This window comes from Coturnix japonica, chromosome 8, assembly GCF_001577835.2.
Source record: "Coturnix japonica isolate 7356 chromosome 8, Coturnix japonica 2.1, whole genome shotgun sequence".
In the NCBI taxonomy this organism is placed as follows: Eukaryota; Metazoa; Chordata; class Aves; order Galliformes; family Phasianidae; genus Coturnix; species Coturnix japonica.
Window position 1 is genome coordinate 11,930,272 of NC_029523.1, and position 24,521 is coordinate 11,954,792.

Sequence of the window (24,521 nt, forward strand, 5' to 3'; positions counted from 1 at the left end):
GTTGTAGCTCACGTTCCTCACCCCGCACTTTCACGCCAGGCTCGGTTCTCAGGGGCTGCCTTCTTGGAACAGCCATTAAAATGAATGGGATGTGAATGTGAGGCTGCCCGGGACGCCTGAAGGGGGTTGCACCGTGCTCTATGTCCCGGCCGTCCTGCCGCGCTGGGGCCGGAACTCGGCCTTGGCCCGTGCGCTGCTGGGAGCGGAAGGGGCGGGCGGCGGCGCGGCGTGCGCTATGGTGGCCACCAGGCGGGCGGTGCGGCAGCGGGAGTCGAGGGCGGCGGCATCCAGGGGTGATGGGCCCGGCGGTGCTACGGAGGTGAGGGGGACTGGGAGCGGGCGGGACGCGGGCACAGCTGCCTGCAGCGCGGGGATGCGGCGGCCGTCTTCCCCTAAGCGTGTCGGTGCGGACGGGGGCTGCGCGGGGCCGGGCACAGAGCCCAGGTTGGAGGTGAGAGCCGGCCTTGTGCTGGCTGGTTTCCCGTTGTCCGGCGGTTCTGGTAGCGCTGTTCTGAGGCCTTTTCACAGGGTGCGCAACTAGTCGTGCAAATACGGACCGTTTAGGTGGCGTGTTTTATGTTGATCCAGCATTATTCTGCTGTGAATCCGAAAATGCATTATCTGCAGCAGAGGAAGCGTTTCCACCATTTTGATCCGCTTTGCAGGGTCTCTTCCAAGCACTAGAGAGGCAGGGTGTGCAATTGCAGGCATTGCAGTTGCAGTGAAGGAGATCTGCCCCTATTGCTGCTGGCCGGCCATGAGCTTTTCAGGCTGTGCTCTGCCTGTGGCCGGGCTGACGCGTTTCATAGTTGAACAAATCTGCGTGTTTCAGGATGTCACCTGCTGGAGCTGCTTCCCATGACAGCCTGCCACAACTTGGTGCAATGAGGCAAAGCACCGATTTCTGTTTCTGGATGTTATGGTTTTCTTTATTCTGATGTTTTCATCAAGAGACAATAAACAAATAAGGGATGATATAGTAATGCTTTTTCCACGTAGGTAGGGGTCGTTGGAGATCTGTAGCACGTTATCAGCATGATAAGGTTTGCGTACAATTGTCAGTGATTTGTACAGTATGTCTTTTATGTAATTGCCTTATCCTTTAATTCCAAATGTTGTTTTCTTCTTGTAGACAGTATCTGATGAAATCGGTCCTTTGGGATCTACAAGGATGTCCACAAGGAGTAAAGCAGCTTGTAACCCTGATGTAATTCAGGAATCTCAGCTGGAAGAGGTCGACCATGCAGGAACAAAACCAGATGTCAGTGATAGCACAGGGATACAAACTAGTAGAAATGAGAATACAGCTGTTCATTCAGCACAATCATCCATCAATCCACAGGCTGATGGGGATGTGTCAGAGACAGAATCAAACTGCTCTACTGTGTCTGGTCTTCAGACGCCTCTGCTTATAAGAGTAACAAGAAGGCGACAAATTGTAGTTCCTTATCAACCAGCTTCTCCTGCCAAAAAAAGACATGACAGGACTGCTTTTCTAAATGAGTTAAGCAGGACTGTGGATGAAGATGATGCCTCTGAAGCTGAGTCTTGGTCCTCTGCTGTTTCTGATGTCCGGATGTCTAATGTTACCAAAACTACAAGAAACAGGCAAAGCAAGAAGTGCGAAGCCCAGAGTGAAGATGTCTCTGATGCGGAGTCATGCAGTTTTCATGTGGAGCCATCCACGACTACCAAACGAACTACTAGGAGCATGCGAATGAAACTGCAAGCAGAAAATACTCAGTGTGCTGAGAAAGTAACCAAAATTGTTTCAAAACCGGCGAATGTAATAGAGGACGCAAATGAATCTGAGTCAGACCTAATTTCTGATTCTAGCCCTGCTGCAGTTGCTTCCTTTGACACTGAGTGTAATAAAGAATCTGGTTCACCTAAGAGCAAATGTTCTCCCAAATCTGCTAACGTAATCCCAAGTGAAGATGTGGAACGGGACTTTTTGATTGAAATGGCACCCAGTAGCCCTGAAGAAATGGAAGAAAAAAGTACTACTGAATCACCAGTAAAAAAAGCATTACCAGATACTCAGGTTGTTGAGATAGATGAGTCAGAGGAAGAATGTGGCCAGATGCAAGAAGAGCACAGTAAAGCACCAAGGGAGGTGACATTAAAGAGTGTGGGTGTTTTTTTGATTGACTGCATGAGTTCCAAACTGTTTTCAGAATCCTCAGGTGAAATAACACCAAATGAAAATGAAGCAGTTCCAGGAAACAGAAGAGTAAATGCTGGGGCAGCTGTACAGCAGCCTTCCACCCATGCCTGTGGATTAAGAAAGGGTGCACGGTCTGGTGCAATGAGCAGCTCAGGGAAGGATGTGTCTGTTGCACAAATGACTGATAGCATAGTTAGTAGCTGTAGAATGGTTGGAGTCAGTGTAGACAGCTGTGAAGACCAAACAAGAGAACGTGCTGAATTTGAATCCTGCAGCAGCAAAAGATCCAGTGGTGAAAATAATTCCTTTTCGTTGTTTCTGAGCAAAGATGGAAGTAGTGAATCTGAGAACAGTGATGCAGCAGAAGAGAATCTGAGTGACACAGAGGCAGATGAGAGGACTCCTTCCGTGAAGAAATCTTTAGAAAAGAATTCACTGCACGTTGAAGGGCTTTTTGTAATTGATACTAAGCCTGGGATGGGCTCCAGCAATGAGTATTATCTAGATCAGGTAGACCAAGGTAGTGATGTTGAAAGTAAGCATGAACGGACTGAAAAAGTTGAAGAATCCTCAGATCTAGAAGAAGCTGATGAAGAGGAGCTCATAGATGAAGATGAAAAGGATGAAGATGATGATTTGTTGAAAAATAAAATTGACGTGTAAGTATCTTTCCAGCAATAACTAAAAAATACATGCATAGCATTAGATATATGCATTAAGATATGCGTATTGCACGCTAAACAGCACAGAGTAGAAGGGAGTAGTGTTGTCACAGATGTGAAAAGTTGAGTTGTTCTGATTATCAAGTAGAATTGTAATTCACTTTTTTTTTTCAGTTTTACACGTAGCAGAACAGAAATATCTGAAATCTTTAGGCATCTTGAGGCCTTGTATGCATTCAGCTTAAAAATGAAGTGTGAAACTGGTTTAAACTGACTGAAATGCTTATTCAGGTCACAGTTTTCTTGTTAATGTTTTATTTTTGTATTATTTTTAGTTCAGATGTAAATGGTGGAAATCCAGTAAATGAGTTACACGTTGCTTAATGAGATCATCCTTTTTTATCCTGAAAAGTTGCAAACTCTCTTATGTTTTCAATTCTTGTTCTTAAAACGTGTCTTAAGGAAGATACCAGATTGTGGTATGGTAACGCTTCAAGTGAAACCAGCCCTGTGTGAAATTGTAATGTAGGTTAGATGGAACCTACTGAGCTTACCTAGTCCAACTCCCTGCTAAACCCCCCTTGTATGCTTCAGGTGTTTAAATACTCTGCTTGGGTCTAATAAGTAAGTCTTGCGCTTCCAAGTCCCCTTTAGATATGCTAGAAATCCTACAAATAATTAGCTAAGCATTCTGTTTAAAGGTATTGTGGATGACTGTTCATAGTTTAAAAGAAAGTTTAGTTACCTAAGCATTCTAGCTACGATAAATCTCTGATACACCTGTTTAGATATCATCATATTTTTCCATACTACTTGGTGGTGTCGTGCGCTCTTGTTATTTGCAGTCTCTTTTTGAGTCAGCCATGTTATGTTATTTAAAAGCTTAGATCCTAGCACTGCTGTACAGGCAACTGCTTGTCATTCCAGACAGCATTTCTCTGATGAATTCTAGAACCTTCATATGTTTCACCAAGAGCTGAAAAGAATTTGGGGCTATTTTTCTTCTCCTCTTTAGCATGATTTTAAATGTGTAGAAGAAGAACACTGGTTATAAGTTATTTTGGCATGGTTAGGCAAACTAAGAACTAAATTGTGTAGAGGATAGAAATGTCTAAGATAAAATAGGGCATTGGAGTTAATGTGAAGGATCTGTGGAAGCAAACCCACAGGGGTTGCTTTTTATCCAACCCTCACTCTATATAATGGCATGAGTGAACTTGTCACAGCTTAATTATGTATTTCTTATAGATACTGGGACTTAAAAGTCTCTGCAGCACTGAACATAAGTTGGAAAAAGACAAAAAATATTTATTTCTGTTTATTCCTCTCACAGGGCATTATAAGATTTGGTACAATATTCTAATCATTTACTGTTTCTCTTTTTAGTTTGCAACTTTCCAGCAGCATAGACCCTGGTTTGAATATCAGGAAGCTTGGAGGTTTGTATATTAGCTTTGATGGAAAAAAACAAAAACCCAGTTCAAGTGCAATTAAGCAACCGAAGGAGAAAAAGAAGGACCAGGTAATGTGTTTACAGTTTTGCAGACATCTATGACTACAGTAATACGGAGTTGTTATTTTAAAGAAGTATCTCATTTTCTGCCTTGAACAACTACGTTTTTGGCTAACATGTTTACAGTGAGTTTCAATGGCTAGAGTTCAAGTGCGTGTGACACTTAAGAAACTGAAACCCAGCTTCTGCATGAATATTGCCTTGTAAAATAAAAAGAAGTTGATGGTGTATACAATTCTGAAGGTCTGCTGATGAGATCTGTTGTCCATAGCAAGAGTGAATTTCAGTGAATACAGGTTTGCACCATGCCTGGTATGAGATAGGAGTTTTATTTCAAAACACCCTTTGAGATAAAGAAAGTCCATTATTTTCATTGGGACTGTTTTCTTACACTTATTGACAGTTACCTTCTTTATTCTGGAGCATTTGCTATCTTGCTTCTTCCAGAATTAGCTGTTACTGGCCAGGGTTCTGCTCTGCCTGTATGTTTTGAAGGTCTGTGCTTCTTTTGGTGGAAATTAAAGAAGGAATTTGAAGTATTTTAATTACAATGATTGCATAGATTCTGCATTATTCGTTTGGTAGGCTCTGTAAATGCAAGTGAATGGTAAAACCGATATCTCTGACTAATGTTTAAAAAAATAACTCTTACAGCTCTTGGAGAAGAGTATAATAACTCCGGATTTTGAAAGAAAGGAATGTGTCCCACCCTTCAGGGAATCGCTTCAGCAGCTAAAGAAACAGCGCAGAGTAAGTAAAGAGCTGTAATGCCTCAGATGACAGAAGAAGGTTTTCAATAGAAAGTCCCACACTGGGTCTGTGTGCGCGTACAGAGCTTGCAGGAAACGGAGTGATAAACTACAGTTTGGTTTATTCCTTGAGCAGGTGCTGTTTGTAGCCATCCTTTCAGCCTTTCAGTAATCAGCACAGTGAAGGGCAATATACTGTGTTCTTGTTAAAAGACTCATAAAATATTTTTAAAGCTACACAGTTAAGTTTTAAGTGCTTCATAAATCCTTTGGAGGTAGAAGTGGGGGAGATCCCAACTGTATCCTGTCTGGTAACTGAATGCAACTTTGTTTATTGTGGTAGGCAGAGCGAGAGAAGACAACAGGTGATGGCTGGTTTGGTATGAAAGCCCCAGAAATCACAAGTGAACTGAAAAATGATCTTAAGATCTTGAAGATGAGAGCTTCATTGGACCCCAAGCATTTTTATAAGAAGAATGATAGAGATGGTCTGCCTAAATACTTCCAGGTAAGGAAGAAGCAAGAGAAGGCATTTTACTACTTTCTGCCATTTTGAATTGTTAATTTCAACCTCCTTTTAAATAGTCTCTGTTTTTGTTGATTTAATTTTCTTAGCTAAATTATTAAGTATTTTAAGTATTTCTCTGCAGTTAACAACTGCTTAACTCCATTGTGTGGGTGTATATGCTGGTTTTTATTTTGGTTTGTTCATAAGCCTGAGCAAACATGTGACTTAATCCCTATTTTGAGCCTTCAGTGACTGGAGATTCTCTCTTTTCAAGTATTTGGTGTTTTAGCAAGTGCATAGATAATTAGCATTTATTTTCTTCCTAGCTAATATAGTTTGAATGGAGACAACTAGCTTTGTGATCAGCTAGAATTTCTGCTACTGTAGCTTTCATCTTTGAAATGCTTTGCATAAAGCAAACATGCAAGAAGAAAGAAAATAAAGAAAATTACTACAGAAACTGTAGAAATAGACTTATGTCTGTTTGAATAGTTAGTATGCTTGAGATGATTGATTGCATCTCCATTTCTTGCTAAAGAATGAATGTTATTGCATGTATAAGTTTATGGGCATTAAAATAACATCAGAACATAACATGCCAGTTGGAATAAATGGGATGCTCTGTAGCCAGAAGTCCTTATTAGTCTTGGGTTAACTTCTGTGTAACTGAAGTTAAGAAAATCATTGCTCATAGGGGTTCCCTCCTTGGGACAGTGTTTGAAGGTTAAGAACTGAATGTTTTTGGTGAGACTAAGAATTGATGCAGGAGTCTAATGCTGAAAACTGCAGTTCTGAAGCTCAGACTCTCCTGTGTGTGGTAAATGAGAGACAAAAAGCGACTTTGCATGCAAAACATTGCTTTTGTTTTCTGATGTTTTGTGGTTTTTTGTTTTTTGTTTTTTAATGGTATCATTTTGATATTCTCTGTAGCTGTCTTTAGAATTGTAACTAAAGACTAAAAAATTAATCCACATCTTGCCATTACAGTAAGAATGCTTATAATTTTTATTTCCTAGGTTGGAACGGTGGTTGATTCTCCCATAGACTTTTACCATAGTCGAATTCCTAAGAAACAGAGGAAGAAAACAATTGTTGAAGAGCTGCTCGCAGATTCTGAGTTTAGAAGGTATTTAAAATTAGTTTTGTAATTCTAATACCATACATAAGAAAGGTGTATTTTTAACTATATAACTCTCCTAGCATTTCTAAACAGCTTAAATGTTTTTTCATTTCAAATACAACGTTTTAGACTGTTTTAGCACTGCAGTTGAGAAGATGTAAGGGGCAGGAGATAATTGGGCCGTGACATCATATTTTTTATCATCCTAAAAGGGTTTGATCTAACTCAGGGGTCCTCACTATTGACAGTCACTTTTAAAATAGTGCGGTGTTGAAACGAAAACACTCAGACTTGTTCTGGTTTACTTATAAACTAAGCGTCCATGAAGGCGTGTGCCAGAAACCTGAATCAGTGCTTTATGAATATGCAGCAACGTTTTTGTTGTTTGTTTAAAGACTGATTAATTTGTCTCAGTATAAATTGTAGGAAAGTGCTGGCTGTAATTCTGTGGAAGTTGTTGGTGGGATTTTGTTTCATGAGCATGTCAGCCTGCCAGCTGTCACAGGAATTCAAATCACACTGTACGAGTGGGTGAATTCATGTCTGCCTAACCTCCAGATTTTTAAGAGATCCTGTAGTTGGCCCATTTGCATGTTGGTTATTAGGTGATGTTAACGCGCATCTCTCATTTTCACCATAATGACATGTTTTTTTGGAAATAAGACATGATTTGGACTAATAAGTTAACAGTCTTGTGCTTTCATTTTTAGTGCAGGTTAGTATAGCTACTTCTGAACTCTAGTTTTGTGTCTTGACCTGATTCATAAGATATTTATTAGGAGCAGTGTTGAAAAAAGAATGTGTCTGAAAATTGATAATGAATTTCTGTGACAGCTAGTTAAGGCTGTAAATAGCTCTTCTAGTGTTAGTGCAAGTATTTGTGAGTTTACTCTTGCAATCAAGTGTTAGCACCCCTTATGATAGGTACATAAAAATCCCTTATTAGAGGAGCTTTCTGCTCAGATACAATACATACATCCTGTTCATTGTTCAGTGTTAATCTCATCTCAGTCTCCAGTTTTGAATAGTGTTGGTAGTAAGTTCACTGAGAGAAATGGGTTTGTTCTCCATTGCATTGTCAAAACTGGTGAATCCTCCCACTGTGGACTGTTGCAGCTTTTTAGCATACTGTCCAAATGTGATTTGTGTATGCCATGAGGAACCCAGTGACAGTACCTGAGCTAGTGAGTCTTCAAATTATGTCCAAAACAAATTCACCTGCATTTGTCTGTAATCCAACTGTCAATATCCTTTGATCTATGCATAAGTGTCCATATTATCTTCTCCTGAACTTTGATTTCCCATGCTTAAAAGTGAATTGTCTATTTTGTTCAGATATAATAAAAGGAAGTATCAGGAGATCATGAGTGAAAAAGCAGCTTATGCAGCAGGGAAGAAGAATCGGAAGAAGAAGAAATTTCACAATTAAGACGGGAAGAAAAATAACAAGCTGGAACAAGTTGTTTGTCATAAAGCTTTTCTCAGATTGCTTTGATTCGTGGTGTGATTTTTTTCTTAATTTTAAGACTGAGGGTCATGTACATGGACAGCGAAGGAACTGATTGCTGTAGGAATTTGGTAGAAGCTTTATCAAATTAATCAGATATCTAAAATGATGTTTATATGAAAGACTGTTGAAAATTAATGTTTATTTTAAAAGTTGATGATTCGAAAGCATGTTCTTTAGTCTGAGCACAGCATCCAACGTTATGGGTTACGGCCTGATCAGTTTTCAGCCTTAACATGAATGAATTAGCAAATTTAGCTTTAAGTTAGGTGCATAATTCACTTTGGCGCCTATTATGTATCGCAGAAAACTTTACCACATCTTAGCAGAAGATTTGCTGGCCAAATCTGTAACAGGGTGTTGAGCATTAGCTTAATTATAAAGTTCATTTTATTGTAGAGAGTTTATTTCAACAGTGAATATAGCAGTTGAGAGCGTCCCAGAATTCAGCATAAACACTTATACTTACATGCATACACATATAAATAATATATATGAATTATAAAATACATAACATTTATTAATAAATTAAGAAATACATGCAATAAATAATGTGTGTTTGTACATTAAAAAAATTAATGTCCAGTCTTACATCGCTTAAGTGTTACCATATGATTGTTCGATGATTTTTGTGACAGTAATTCAGCAGTTGGATCCATTACCAGGCATGCAGCCTGCGGTCTGATAGCTGCTGGAATAGTTCTTCAGGAAAATGAATATGGTGAGCTTGGTAGAATGTAAGACGCTATCAGTTCAGTTTCTTTTCTGTGTCAGTTCATAACTTCTTGTGATCGTTCAGTGTGTGCTGTTTGTTTGCTTTTTAATGACCTTGTTCTTATATTGCTGTTTCAGTTAGTGTAATTCAGTTACTGTCCTTAGCAGAGGCTAGAAGAGCTAGAACTATCTCTGCATTGTCTTGGATGAACTGAGTGAGGCAAACTTAGACAATGTTATCAGAACTCCAACGATGTTTATTGTTATAAGAAGAACAAATTTCAAAGGTTGCAGATTTTACACAAGAAGGATGTTCTTGACCAGTGTTTAACCAGCTGATTTTTCACTCTGCAGAGTAAGTAGCTGGGGGTTGGGTGATTCAGCAGTTTGTGCTGGAGGGAGATGAAATGGCATATACTGATCACCAGTTGAAGTTTGAAAGAAAATTTCCCATGATCGCGTAGATTTTCTTGTATTTCTCTGAAGTTAATCGTAAATAATTCACTGCCAAACACAGATGGAAATGTGGATTTTTCGTTGTCCTTAGTTGCCTGGAGATAAATGGTGCACAGAGTGAATTTGTTGGAAGAAGTAGAACCACGTAGCCCCAAGACTCAGCTAACACAGATATTCCAATACAGTCATATATGCTACAATTTTGAACCTACAATTTTGATAAAACCAATAAAAACAACTATGGTGTCTTGTTCTCTGGTTGGGAAATGGAAGTTGAAAAAAAAGGAACACTGAACACTGAGGAAGGAAAACAAGCCACCACAGTAGTTGTCATTTTGTTGCATCCTTAACTTCAGGAAAGCAATGTGCTGCCCTGAAAGACCTTCAAAAGGAAAAGTGAGTTTTGGTGTTACGCTGCAAGCAACAGCTCCATGTCTGTTGCTCAGTCGCTTACTGCAGGTCTTAAAATGATTTACATTCAACATTGCTTGTGAGGGATGTTTATGTTCTGTATCCTCCCCCTTCCTTCAGATGCTGTAACATCTGTTGTGCCATGTGCTGCACCCAGCACGTGCCTGTGTTCTCTGTGAGCAAGAGGTGAGTTGGGCTGGCCAGTGTGTGCGGTGGTTGTCTGCTGCTGTCAGCCATTGCCACAGCCTTGGTGGTGTGTTGTCTCCCAGCTACTGATGCCCTGCCCCATGTGCTGGCCTCCAGCATGCAGTCTGTTGGGCTTTGGTCATGTACTGGTCACGTAAATATCGTTTCCAGTATGCAGGGCTGTGTATGTAAAAGCCTCTGCCTTCCATTTTTGTGCTGGGAACTGGGCGAGTTGGATGGGACTGTCCTTAAGAGAAGTGGAAAGGAATAGCGTGGAGGTGCTGGATTGCTGCTGGCGGTGGCTGAGCAGGGAGGAGGGCTTTGCTGTCTCGCTGGTGTCACTGCAGCCTGGGACTCATGTAGATGGCGGTGGCTGTTTGTTGTAGGTTCTGGCTAAATCGAATATTTCTGCATGTATTTTGCAGCTAGGGAGCATTCCAGAATGGAGTTCTATGCAGTAAATCAGCAGTAGTTAATGTTATTAATAATGCGTTTCAGTTTGTAAGGGGCCAGAGGCACACATGCAATATTTAAATGCGTTTTAATATTTTTCAACTAAATATACATAAATCAAACCACGCATGTTTTTATCAGCCACAAGTGAATCATACATGTATGTCAGCCCAATACAGTCGAGGTTTGTTTGCTGCTGCTGCATTTTCGTGCCGTTACAAAAGTGGCTGTTTACTGGGGGCGGGTGTAGGTTAGAAGGAACATGCGGTGTTCATTGAAGCGTTCGGTGCTTCAGTTCTGTTGGCTGCTTGCTGCGGGCCGTGCTGCAGCTTGACGATGATGCGCGGGGAGGGCAGCGCTTGGGCTGCGTGCAGGGCTGTTCTCTGAACGCTGCTCTAGAGCGGCGGCAGCTTCAGGTGTTTTGTGGATGCACGGACGTTTGCAGATGGTGCAGCTGTAGCGGTTTGCTCGGTGGCTTTTTATCTCCCGTTGTTTTTTATTGCCCGCTGTTTGCACGCCGCGCGCCGGCGAACGGACGAGGGAGGAGGAGAGCGGCTGTCGCCTCGGGTCTGTGTGCGGCCGCGCTCCGTTTGCTGCCGGTGAAGCGCGTCAGTCCGTCGCTCCTCGGCGGAGACTCGAGTGGAGACGGCCGCTCTGCTGCCGCCCATATCTCCGCCCATCCTCCCCCGCTCCGTCAGGCGCCGGGAGGCAGCAGGTAAGGCACGGCCGGGTAGTGCGGCGGTGGGGGAAGGGACGGAGGAGCGAGGTGAAAAGTTGAGGTGAGAAAGGGAAGGAAAGAAAAAGAAGCGTGAAAAAGAGAAGCCTCGACTCCGCCGGGACTCGAACCCGGAACCTTTGAATCCCTTCAACCCTCTAGAAGTCCAATGCGCTATCCATTGCGCCACGGAGCCACCTGTTGGATTCCTCGCGCACCGCCTATGGAGCCTGCGCGCGGCGCTGCAAAGAGCGGCGGGTGAACGCGGCCTGCGATGGGTCCCTGTGCTGGGAGCGTTAATTCAGCTGCCCCCAGCAGCGCTGACACGGAGCTCGGTGTGAGGCTGCCGGCAGAACCGCTCTGCTGTACAGCACTTTGTGCGGGCCGCCACTCCTGTGAGAATCTCGCATTTTGTGTAACAGTGATTACAAAGTTTCAGCATCTAAAATATGAGGAGCCAGGTAGCAAATGAAGTCGGTGTGGAATAAGCTCGTTATGATACGAGCTTCTTTTGTCACAGCATCCAGGGCTGAAGTGCCTGTGTAACACAGCACCATGGGGACCGGGGCAATGAAGGCGCTGTGTGCTGTGCCCCATGTGCTGTCACAGAGTCAGCCCGATGTACCTGTGCCAGCTGCGGGCCAGCACTGCTAATGGACTGGCTGGTTTTCACACTGCTTCTGCTCGGGCTGAGTGTATCATTAAGTGCTTGCAGATAGCGTAGGACAGGAGGCTGGATGTAGCTTTCTCCCTGAAAACGTAGTGTCAGCGCAAAGTCAGTGTTTGGTTTTGGACAGCAGATGGAGCTGCTGAATGAGAAACCGTCCATGAGCTAAAGAAATGGGTTGAGCAAAAGCGACCAATTAATCCTTGCTGACTTGGATGGGTCCTTTAGACTTTGGCTCTCCTGAGGCCAGCTGAAGCTCAGTTCTTTTGCAAGCTGTCTTTCATCTTAACTTCTCTTCAAAGTTATGCTCTGTTTCAGGGAGTAGCTGTTCATAGGAGGCTGGCAGTGCTGGTTTTAATTACCAGCAGTTTTCACTGAACTAGCTGGGTCCTTGGAGGTGTTCAAGGCCAGGTTGGACGGGGCCCTGGGCAACCTGATCTAGTAAAGGTGTATGTTTGGTGGCCCTGCCAGGCAGGGGGTTGGAACTACATGATCCTTGAGGTCCCTTCCAACCGGGTCATTCTGTGATTCTGTGTGCTGTGCTGCCATTTTAAATATGAGAAGAAACTGCAGTAGTAATACTTTGACACAAGGAAGCAAGTGGATCAAAGGCAGGCCTAAAATGGCAGCACCCCATGGCACTTTTCTGTTGATAATAAAAACAATCCAAACTTTAGTTATGAAATTCTTCAAGAGACTTTCTAAAACTTTGATTTCAGCACTGTTTTCCTGTGGCTGTTTGCTTCATAGAGCTACTTCATGCTTGGCTTATAGATCATTTCTGCTTTGGTTTGTTTGTTTGTTTTGGTCCTTGTTTCTCATAGCTTAACACTGTGACAAAGAGCTGTCAATGTGTTGCTGCACAGTCCTGCAGCATTTCACTCATCTTATATTGGTGCTGTATTTCAGGAGCGTTATTTTGTGCGCATTTCTGTTGCAAATGGGTATGGAGCCTGCCCAGGTTATTCTAGAGAGGTAGAGTTCTTTCCCTCTGTACTAACATTTCAGTTTTTGCAATAATCAGACGTTTGACACTTCTCCAACCTTCTCATGCAGCTCTTTGCAGTGCTCTTTTGTGCACTTTCCTTGAGTTGCATGCTGAGCAAAGTACTTGTCTGGGAGGCATTAGCAATGAATGCTCCTAACTATACCGACTCCTCTTGATCTTTGGCCTCCGTATATTGGGATTTCTGTTTGTGTGGCAGCTCTGCGTTTCTAGTTCAACTTTTTGTTGTATTTGTTGGCTCTGTTTGTTGTTATTTGCTTGTTTGTTCTTGTTGTTGCTGTAGTTTTGTTGCTTTGAATAATGAAATCCTAGATATCATTCACCTGCATTTGTTCTTCTTTGCTTGAGTTTTATTTCTTTGGTATCATGAGATTTTATCCAGCTTCTCTTTTGCTATTCATTATTTTCAGAGTGAACAAAGATGAGAAGCAGATATTTTTGTCTCAATTGAATTCTCACATTGTACAAGCCTAAGTTAATAATCAACAAGGAAAGAGGCTGGATGTGCAAAGTTTTGTTCTTGTCTTTTGTTTTGCAAACTAGATGTAACCATCTGGGCTTTTTAATTTTTAAGTTAACATCAAGCTAATGTGTATCTACAGAATTCAGTTGTTCCTCTAAAACTTCTCACAGACTTCACTGTATTTCACCTCCTCTCATGCACAGTTGGTCATCTGTGAGGTAACTTCAGCATTTTGAGATGAAACTTCCCCTGGAAATGCCTTTCTGTATATGTTTCCATATATCAAACCTGAGTGGCATAAGACGTATGATGGAGGCTATCCAGAAGGCTCAGCTGCTTTTCAGCAAGCTTCCCTTATTCTTCATGATTTCACTGAATGCCATTGGATGATGAACTTCTCCTGTTCCCTGTTTATTCTGTTGCTTCCTCAACTCGGTTACTTGGTTCTTCATTTTGTAAGGATGACGCACTTGTATTGTCCTAAATAGACCTGACACACTGATACCAATTCTGCTGTCTCTGACATTGTTTACTTACAGAACAAACAGAAAACCCCCAGTGAGTGTACAGATTTGGTCTCAAGACTTCAGGAAGTCTTCAAGAAGTAGAACATGTTTCTCTAGCTTCAGGGCTTATTACAGTATTACAAAATACTTTTAATACATACATTTTTGTTTGTAAAGGATTAAAAACAAGAATTTGAAAATAGAGTTAAAGCATTCCAATTCTGAAACAATCAAAACCAATCCTTGCCTTCTGCCACACTGTTTAAATGCACTATTGTTTCTCTTTCCTCACTCACGTGCTCTTTGGATGATGTGCACATGTGCAACAAGCGCAGGGTTTAAGCAGTGCTGCAGTGCAGGTACCAGGAATGTTTTGTAAGTAAACATGCTGGGTTAACTTCTGTTTTCATCTGAACCACTTTGAATATGACCATAGTGAATCAGCTCAGTGAAGTTATTCCAGGGCTCTGTTGAGTTGAATTTGGCCTGTAGTGGTTCTTTTCTTGTTGTTGCCAACATGGTGGCACGGTGTTCATTTTAGGTGATTTTTGCTAAGCTTCCCTTTGGAGATATCCCTTGATAATAAACCTAAACTTTAAGTTCTGTTATTACCATTCTTTTTATCTTTAGGGATTTGGACCCCATCTGAACAGAGGCAGGAAGATAAAATGCAGCAGACTTTTGTTTCTTTGATAGAGAATATTTTAATATGATGGGATTTGTTGTGTTTCTTACATTTCCCACTCAAGGGCTGTGTGGGCTATTTATCCTGACAGTTAAAAACTAGAGTTGGATTGCTACGTCCCTCCAGCTGGGTGCTAAGTGTGTCCCTAAGGTTGGCTGTGTGTGGCCAGCACTACTGCTGGAAAAAACTTGCCAGGCATGTTCTGAAATGATGGAAAGCTTTTATTTCTTATTAAATTTTGCTTTTCACTCAGTTGTGAGTATTAGTGACTGACTCAGCATTATATGTGAATGCTGAATCTGATCGAATTGCAGAGTGAAGGAGTTTCAGGCTGACAGCTGAGTGATGCACACCATAATGGTTAATGTGGTTAATATTAACCATTCGGTTAATATTTCCTCTGGAATATAACTTTCAACTTTCACAAGGATCATCTACCACGCTGCCATATTTTGTTGTACTTTCTAATTGCATCACAGCTGGCTATTTTCTGGGTGGATTGGGGAAAAAGTCATGTTTGGCAAAATGTGTTTATTTCTTATGAAGCTTTTGGAAATGGCTTTTTACTTATTTATTTATTTATTCTGCTCTTCTATCTATAAGGAATTATTTTTTCTCTGCTTTACCAGCCATAATGGAAGAATGTTAAACTAGCAAGTGATATTTATAGTTAAACCTTGCTTAACTGTTGTTCCATGTCCTTTCTTCCTTCCAATTTTTGTCTCATAAAACCAGACGCTGAAGTTAATACAACTTATTGCCCTGCAGAAGTTACAGTATGAGGAAACAAAACACTGCTCATCAAAGGCTCTTCTGTGCAGATAGCACAGACACAAAGACTTCTTTGTGGTGAATGGCAGATTTAGCTCTGCCACTCTAAATCAGTGCTGAATTTTCCTCAATTCTAGTGTTGCAGTAAAATAATGTCCATTTGTTCTTCTGTGGACCTTTAATTTTATTTCCAAAAATACTTCCATGCAGCAAGCATTGACTTAACAACTTACCAAAAAAAAGTGTGTGTGAAGAGTAGATTGGAATTTGCCCATGGAGTCTCTTTGAGGTCTCCTTTTTTTGTGGAAGTGATGTCTACTTACATATACATTTATCTTTATTTGTTTGAATTAGTAATTTGTACCAGCCATTACTGCAGCAAATCAAAATAAGCAGCTTCTTTGGTATTTGGAAATCATAGCAATCTCTTCTTTTTCCCTATGCAAAAATAAAGTATTGTTTTTATTGCAGTACATGTTTGTGAGTAATATTGTACATATTCCAATTTGCAACCACTAAGGTATGAAATCCAGAGGAATAAATTGAAAAAACCTGAAAGAAATGCCATCACAGCTCATCACAGTTTTTCATCTTAATGTTACAGCAGTAATGATCATATTTTCGTAACAAATATACAACTTAACGTCAACAAAACAAAATGGTAAATAATTTCTGTTAACAAAGAGACAAGTGCTAAGAAGTAACTTTCACCAGCCTGTCAAAAATACAAAGATTTTCTTAGATACTAGATGGGTTGTCTTCTAATGTTTCTGCATTTCTTTTGTTTGCAGCAGCAATTTGGTGCTTTAGAATAATAGAATCCTATTCTTTATTAACATTATGAGTATCTTGACAGCCAGTGGTGTTAAGTGTTTTTATTTCTCTGAATTTTAATACCCAGCACCAGTCAGTGTCACAGAGTACCAAAGAGCAACGTGATCGTCAGAAATTCCTAGTAGCGTTATGTACACAACATACCTTCTCTGCACAGTACTGTTTTGATCCTCTCAGCCTTTTCTTGTTTGTGTGTTCTCCACTGTTATAAGGTAGTACCAGAACACTCCTGACTCTAGATTTTTGTGTAATGATAGCAAAGCATTCTTCTCACCGGCAGCTGGCACCATCAAAGACAGATTTTCAAGTATGCAGATAAACTTTGCTTAGCTAAGTTACATTACAGCTGCAATTCATGTCTTGTCCTTGCCTTGCTTGTTCTGTCTTTAGTTAAGGTGGATGGGGGAACCAGAGGCTGGAATTTTTGTTTCTACATGCCGTGCTTATCAGCAAAGAAATTAGTAATAACAACTTTGGAATGCATTTATCATTCTTAGTAAGACTTCATAGTGCAATTAATGTTATAGGTCTCTTGTTTCTGTGATGACTTTGTCAGATCCACCCATGTTCCTCTCTTCACATTTCTTCAAAGTCATGCAGCTAGTATGCTTTAAACAAGGGGAACTTAAGTGCAAGTACTATTGACAGAGGCACTTGCATTTTGGGGGCTGGAAATTTGGCTTCAGGAAATGCACGTTGTGCCTTTGTTCCTTAAAAAGCAAAAGATTTAAGATGCTTTGAACTGCATACACATTGTTTCTTTCTCTTTTTTAATTTCAGAGGTAAAAGAATACCATATGTTAGTGCCTTTACTGCTGAAGAACTGCAGTGTATTTCTAAGGTTGGTTTTAGTTCTTGAATCAGCCTTAGGAAAATACCAGGCTTTGGTTGAAGAATGGTGTTTGTCAGACTTGAGTGATGTAAAGTTGTTCAGCAGCTTACAATCACCGTATTGCCAGGTGGAATTAGTGAAAGTCCCTTGTGTGCAAACTCATTTGATCAAATTCTTGCCAAGAAGCAAATAGTTCCTTTTATCTTCCTCTATGGCCATAGTCACTATAAAACTGAGTTCAAATAATAAACTGCAAAGACTAAAATTCTTACAAGCAGCCATTAATTTCAGGCTAATATTTTTTTCTTTCTGTTCCAGCAGCAGATTACAATTCAGAGTCTCAATGTTTGAATACTTACCTACCTGACTTGTGCTGAAGGTGGGTATCTGAGTGCAGCATTAGTTCCTGCAGGAAGTTACAGCTCCAAATTGTGCAAAGAATGTATAATCCTTTGCAGTGGATTATTTGATTGGAATTGTAATTAGATGTATTGCTAAGAGCTCTCTATGTCATTAAAAGGTTTCTGGAAAGGAAGAAAACAATCCAGTTGCTGCTGGAGACTTCTCTATGTTTTTAATGATAGGCCTTTTGCTTCATCTGTTGAAGTAGTATCCTCAGAATAGTGCTGCTTTCTCAGCTGCACCTAATGTCATTTGACATTTTCATTTGAAATGAAAAAAATCAGTGTAGATTTGTTTTGAAACAGTTTTAATTTGTTTATTTTATCAAATCAATGTACATGAGTTCATCGTCATCCTGACTGTTAACAGTAATTTTTAGAAGAGGTTAAGCAGGATCTAACCAGCAAATTGGATGTGAGCTTATTAATTTGTAGGGAACAGTTGGTGTGGAAACTGGAAACTTTGTGTCTGACTGTTTTCCTTTCTACAGGCGTGTTTTTAATTTAGTAGCATTCAGTAACACCAATTGGAACAAAGTTTGATGACATTTTCTGTTGCTTCTTCAATAATGTGAAGCATTTATTTTAGACCTCTTTCATCTGGCTGCGCAATCAAGGAGATTAATTTTTACTTCTACTTGGATCATTTGCAGGAAATAAAAACTCATAAACGAATCAGAAGATCACTTAGATATCAATATATCAAATGCAAATCAAGTGAACTTTTCAGCATTTAGAGCAGTGACCTTCAGCCTGACTTTAAGTCAAGAATTTCAGTTTCCAAGGCTGCTCATTCTTTATGCCAGTATTTTCCTGGCAAAATGTATGGATCTTTTGTGGTGTGATGGGGAATGAATGAAGCCCCTCTGGCACATTTATCCTGCTGTCTCACTTGGGATTTGAACTATTTTGGCAGATAAGAAATTTCAGTGCTCTCACTTCTCTCACTTTCCTGAGCTACAGGAGCTCTGTTGCATTAATCTTTTTTTAGCTATGGAAACTAGCATTGTTTTCAGAGAGTCAGTAGAAGTTGAATTTTGAACATTTAAGAGCACTATATAGCTGTGGTTTTTATTTAAGGGGAGATTTTTAATCCTAACTTTCACTGTCAAGAATGAATTGAGACACTGATCTGTTATTTGAAATCACTGATCCATTTGCTTGTCTGAACCCAGAAGGTTGTATTTCAGCAATTTACTTGCCAGCCTTTTTCTCACCCAGCATCACAACTTTTCAAAATATTAATGATTTAACAAACAAATAATGTAAAAAAGAAAATAGACAAAAACCCCAAACTCTGCTCTTAACTGTCTACTAAGACCTAACATTACATTTTAAAACTGCCTTGAGGAAGGCAACACTTCACAGAGATTCAGTCACATTGATCTGATCTGAGCATGGAGTAAGTTTGTTTTTGTTGTTGTTTTGTTTTTAAGAATGAGACAAAATACGTTGTTGTTGTTTTCAAGGAAAAGTATTATCTAGCCACAAATTTACAGACTTTTCCACTTGCTAAACTGCACTTCTGCTGTTGTGGTTGGGGGAAATTAAGAGGAAAAAAAACCAAACAAACAAAAAAACCAACCTCTAATCATTCTGCTGTGTCACTTTTTCCTGGAATCATGCCTTACTTCTGGGTTAGAGATCTTGAGGTGGTTTGTTGTTTTGTTTTTTTTTCCACTCTCTTTATCAGCTTCAGCTTAAAATGTTCTTGATTCCTTTTCCATCTTTTGTTTGTTTCTCTTCCTCTTTCTGCATTTCTCTACACCTTTCTTTGTACTATGGTGTTTCTTCCTAGTCTTTGAAAATACTTCTAGAAAGATATGTAGTTAGATTTTAGACAGGATTCATTAGAGGTGGAGGAGTCCATGAACCTATAACATGGAAAATGATGAAGGATAACAGCTAAAAGCCCTTTAGGTTTTACTTGATATAACATAAAACAGAAAACTTCTGATGAGGAGTTTATCCAGTAAATGCAAGATCACAGGTGTTGTATAATTGAGAGCGAAATAGAGCCGGTGCTAGAAGCCCAGTGCTACACCTGAAATGCATTGAGATTAATGCAATCAGAATACACTTGTGCCACTCAGCAGGTGTTTATATACTGGAGAAAATGCAGATCTTGGCTCAAGCAGTAAACTTTGTTCACTCCTGATTTTCTTTAAGTTACGCTTAACTGAAGTTCTACTTGATGATGTCTTATACCACAGCAGTAGAGATCATTCTATCTCTGCTGTTACTGCAGCAGATGCTGCACAATATGGTGAGGCAAGGCTGGAAAGACTTCTGATGAAGAGGCTGAATGCACAGCACTGTGTGAATGGAAGCTTGGTATGGAGTATGCCACAGAACAGAAGTCAGCAGGTAAGGGAAGCCTAACAGTGGTGATTGAGAAATTGATGGAGTCAGACCTGAAGCTTGCATTTTAAAGTTGTTTGTGATTTGAATGCAGTAACAATGCACCCTGCATTTGCCATATCTTCCAATGTAAAAGGAACAGGGTTTTGTTTTTTTGTTTTTTTTTTTTTTTTTGTCAGACTTGCCTTGTGTTCCCAAAAATATGACTGGTAGCATTTTGGAAGTGAATTCTGTTGATTCAAAGTAATTCCTGGTTCTCAGTGTTTACTCCAAAGAGAACCCAAATACCAAAACATTTTAGCTATGCTATTTGCATCCAGAGATGTAATAGAAAAATAACTTGTTACTTTTTGCATGCACAATATACTGTAAGTTAGTAATGGTTCTGACTTTTATAAGCTTATTGACTTGTTAAGGTGGTTGATGAGATTATGGCAAATACTACTCTTTATGGCTGAGATTCCCATAAAGCACATTTTAAACTGTTGCAGATGTTAGCTCAATTTTTAATGTTACTCAGGATTATTTCTTAATGTTAGCTCTCTAAATCCAAATTAATCTGTTCTGTTGAGCTGTCGCCCTGAATGTCGAGATTTTTATTTATGAAAACAGCATTTCAGCTTGTTGTATTCTATGAGGAAGAAATAACTTTATTTCAAAGCCTCCTCCCATTTTATTCTGTTGGCTGGTGATGTCGGTGTGGCAGTTCCCACCAATATTCCAGTAGAGAAGTCAAAAACTATTTGACTATTGCAGGAAAAGAGAAACCAAGCTAAGTTCAAATTTTGTTCTAATCCACTTCAATGCAAAATCACCTAGGTTTGTTCAAACCACATTTAACAGTAGTTTAAGCTAAAATGGTTGATTTAGCACAGGAGCATGAGGAGTGCCAACACAATCCAGCTTTCTTCTGTTGTGCTGCAATAGACAGCTACACAGGAACATGATGATTGACATCTTGTAAAATGTGCATATATTTGGCCAGTGGCCATAATTTAGCAAACATGCATCTGAGCTCTATTTCATTAATTACAGTGCTGTCAGTTTGATTTTTATCACAAGTCTAATTTGTTAGATAACATAGCACTCAGTTCCTAGAGTTAATTCACATGAAAATTTCTGGCTTAAAAGTTATGTTTCTTGTAGGGCAACTTGAAAGATCTAAATTTACTATAACAAGCTGAAGCTCCAGAAATATATCTAAAGGGATATATTTGTTATTAATAGTATATATTTTTTTTTCTTTAACTATTTGAGTAGTCCTGAATCTGTACATTTGAGAATAAATGAACGCTCTGGACAGGGGAGCTGATTTTGTTTTCTGAAAAAGGACCATTTCACATACCTAGTTTTAGTTTGATGACCTGGCACAATGAAGATTAATAATTTCTGAGTTGGTTTGGCTGAGGAATTGGAAGGAGAAGGGTTGAAACCTTGCAGATTGGATTAATCTACAGTGAAATGGTAGCTTGGAATCACAACTGTTCTTTCATTTTTCTCTTGAGCCCTTCACTCCACAGAGAACTTAGTGTGCCAGCTGTAACCAGATTTCTCATTATGTGATACATGCATTTGTGGCCTGTTACTGTTAGGTGCACTACAGACTGTTCAAGCTGAGAAACAGCTGTGCAGTCTTTCATCAGTGTATGCTGGCTCAGGTTCAGCATGGCACTACCAGCAGTCAGCCTGCTTCTAGTTGGCTTCAGGTGCAGGTGGAATGAATTCTCATCTACCTCCAAAAGACTGCACAGACATAAAGAGGAAAGACAAACTAGGCTGCAGTTATTAATTCTTTCTGTTGAAGAGCTTGATGGTTTTAGTTGTAATAATTCATTTAACTGGAATCTGCATTACATAAATACTATTACTATTAGCTCTAGTCTTCAAACTACGTGCTAAGTTGTGTGTACTGAATGAGTTTGGAATTCTGAACTAATCTTTTCTGGTGAGGTGTTAGGTTCATTAATATTTGGTTATGTGGTTGCTGTCAGATCACCTGCCTGGGCAAGTCTGATCTGCTTGAGCACCTACCATTTTTGTCAATTGACAAGCATATGCAGTACAGCATTCATGTTAATTTTAGGTCTTCGCAGTACAAGCTTTGTGCTTATAAAAACTATGACAGAACATACATGTACAGAAATGCCAGTTACCTCAGCTTTTGGTAATTCATGGCTTAAGAATTTTCAGAGATTGTTGTTTCCTCTGTGTCTCTATTTTATATAGTCTACTATTATTTACTTGTTTCCCCTGTACATGTTGTCTTGTAGGTTGTTTATACTATTGCTACCCAAAGCATCTGTGGCAGTATAGTCCATCATTGAACATGAGTTGTGTGCAGTACTGCTGCTTCTGTTCTAGGACTTTGGCTTAAAAAAACCACAGTTGTTATGGAAAAAGTTGCACTTCACTTCTGTTTGGTAAGGAATATAAATGAGAAGTAGTTACTCAGTGTGTTCCATGAGTATTACATTAAAAATGAGACACTATCTTAGCCAAAGTTGTTTCTTGCATGCCATTTGTAATAGGCATTGGCTACAACAGAAAACACCTGTTTTGAAATCTGATGGAACTAACTCAGTCCTCGTGGCATAATTTGTGAAATGTCTGGAAAACAACTATATCACCAGAAGATAACCAAATAGAAATATTCCATGTAACTGAGGTATTCTGACAAAAAATAAAAATAAAAAATAAAAATAAAAAAAAAATCTGAGTAGATGTTAAAGACATACACTTTAATAGTTCTGAATGATAATCTTAATTTGCTGTGTGGTTGCTGAGTCAGTATGCTTTCAAATCCCAACTGATATTTTGTAGACTTTACATAAATATCGGTCAGAATAACACAAATTGAGTAGTGTTTTATGTTTCTTTCTGTGTAGTCTGTAATAGATTAGCTAAATTCAGACTGAACTAAAAATTCAGGTTCTAAGTGTCACTTTGGCGCCTAGGCTGCCAACTACATTGACACTAATGATTTCAGAGTGTTCATATCGTCACAACAATCAGTCCAAACTTTAACAAAAGTATTTTTATTCCAAAAGATAAAGCAATAATTTGAACAAGGAAACATGAAGCAAGTACAGATTTTAAATGAGTGAATGCCAGAACTGCATACTCCTGTTGTCTGCTCTGAACTATTATTGTTGTGTTGTTTTGTTTTGTTTTTAAAAAAAAAGCCTCTCCTGTAGGTTCAGGCTAAACTTGGATGCCTGTGAGGGTTTGAGCTCTTTGGGATGGAACTGGCTGAACGGAGCAGTCTATTCAGATAAATGCAGGGGATTCATTCACATGGAAATCGTTCTTGTCAGGGTTGATGAAAAGCATGGGTAAGAGGGAACTAAGAGGAGGCACAGAGGGCTGCTCTGCCAGCAAGAGTAAATCAGCAGAGCTTCATTATTCACAATACATGTAAGTTACTTCGTATCAGATCAGTCTGGTCCAAAATGTTAGGAGCTAGCGGTGAATCATAGTTTCACAGTGAAAGATTACTTAAATTCATTTGAAGCCTGATTCTTATTTATACGTGTAAATAAACATTGTTTAACAATGTTAAAACCTAACTGCGTACATGAAAGTGATTTTCATTTTAATCTTTCTTAAGGGCCCTTACTGCTGAGAAGTTGCATTAGTCTAGATGAAAGCAGCAACAAGGGCAAAACAAAAACAAAGAGCTAACCAGCACCAGCAGAAACCTGGTATTATGGGAAGGAAAACTAAGTTTTTCTGAATTCTGCTGTATCAGATGTGCCTCCACTAGGAGGAGTTGTCATCATATGCTTGCATGGTAAGAATATTAGGCTTGTGCTATAGTTATTTAAATTTGTTATGGAAAATGTAATTACAATTACAATATGAAAGATCTGTAAAGTTTGGGTGTATATGACTGGATTGTTTTACTTCTAAACGGTATCAGTATAAATGTGAAATGCAGTTTGAGGAGTGGAAAAGCAAACCTACGTTTGGCATTTGTATTTAGGCCAAAAATTGAATGCACTTCCTAGAAATTACAATTTATTTTGAATTTCAAGGTTTTCAAAGAATATTGTGGGTACCATCGTGTGATCTGAAAGTACCTGCTTAAAGCAGACCAGGTAACGAAAGATTTTAGTGTCTGAGTTTGATCCCCCTTCTCAAATAAGAATGCTTTCTCTGTCTGGAAGATTATTCAAAGAAATTTTTTTGTGTGTGCACGTTATATGCAGAGATTTTCTGATTAATGTTACAGCACAAGATGCACTTTGATACTTCCATACTTGTCATTCATACTCTGAATATTTTGACAATGTAAAAAAAAAAAACAACAGCCTACAATAAAGCAAGCAATATAATTGTGTATTCTAGTGAAGGCTAAGGGATTTCACAACAGGATCTGAGCTAGCCAGTTTGTTTTGTAACAGACTGTGAAGTGGGTAAATTCCAACAATTTTTGCAGTGAAATGATGCATGTGTATTCAACTTTTTCCAGAGTTCTGACATGTTTCCAGGGTTGACCATTGAGTTGAAATTCATAGTGGTTTCCAAATAATATTTGGGACTTAGTAAAACTTACTCCAGTTTAAATGGTTTTAAAATATTTCTATGTACATACTGTACTTTAACACAGGTAATACCTCCTTTATGTCTTACCTTTTGGTGGGACAAGTATTTTGGACTTTATAGATTCTTTGTTTAAATATATAAACAAATTAAACTTATTTCCAATATCCCAAGACTTACAAAAAGACTAAACAGCTTCACTGTCTGACAGAAAGCAATGTGGACTCTTTTCTGACTGTAACATGTCAGCCATCAGGCAGCTTTTCCTCAGGTGTTCAGAGCAGACAAATGT

At 39.5% G+C, this 24,521-nt stretch overlaps 1 protein-coding gene and 1 non-coding gene across 2 annotated transcripts; one reads left to right on the forward strand and one right to left on the reverse strand.

The window, feature by feature from the left end:
* Positions 1-79: 79 nt before the first annotated feature.
* DNTTIP2 (deoxynucleotidyltransferase terminal interacting protein 2) lies at positions 80-9,456 on the forward strand (the record flags this gene model as incomplete). Its single annotated transcript, XM_015869921.1, has 7 exons — positions 80-319; positions 1,133-2,826; positions 4,216-4,351; positions 4,997-5,092; positions 5,435-5,599; positions 6,616-6,725; positions 8,055-9,456. Coding segments are annotated over 7 exons (2,535 nt in total), but the record flags the coding sequence as incomplete, so codon positions are not given.
* Positions 9,457-11,271: 1,815 nt separating this feature from the next.
* On the reverse strand, positions 11,272-11,357 carry TRNAR-UCU. The gene is given in 2 exon segments: positions 11,272-11,307; positions 11,321-11,357. It is a non-coding gene; the product is annotated as a tRNA-Arg (tRNA).
* Positions 11,358-24,521: the final 13,164 nt, after the last annotated feature.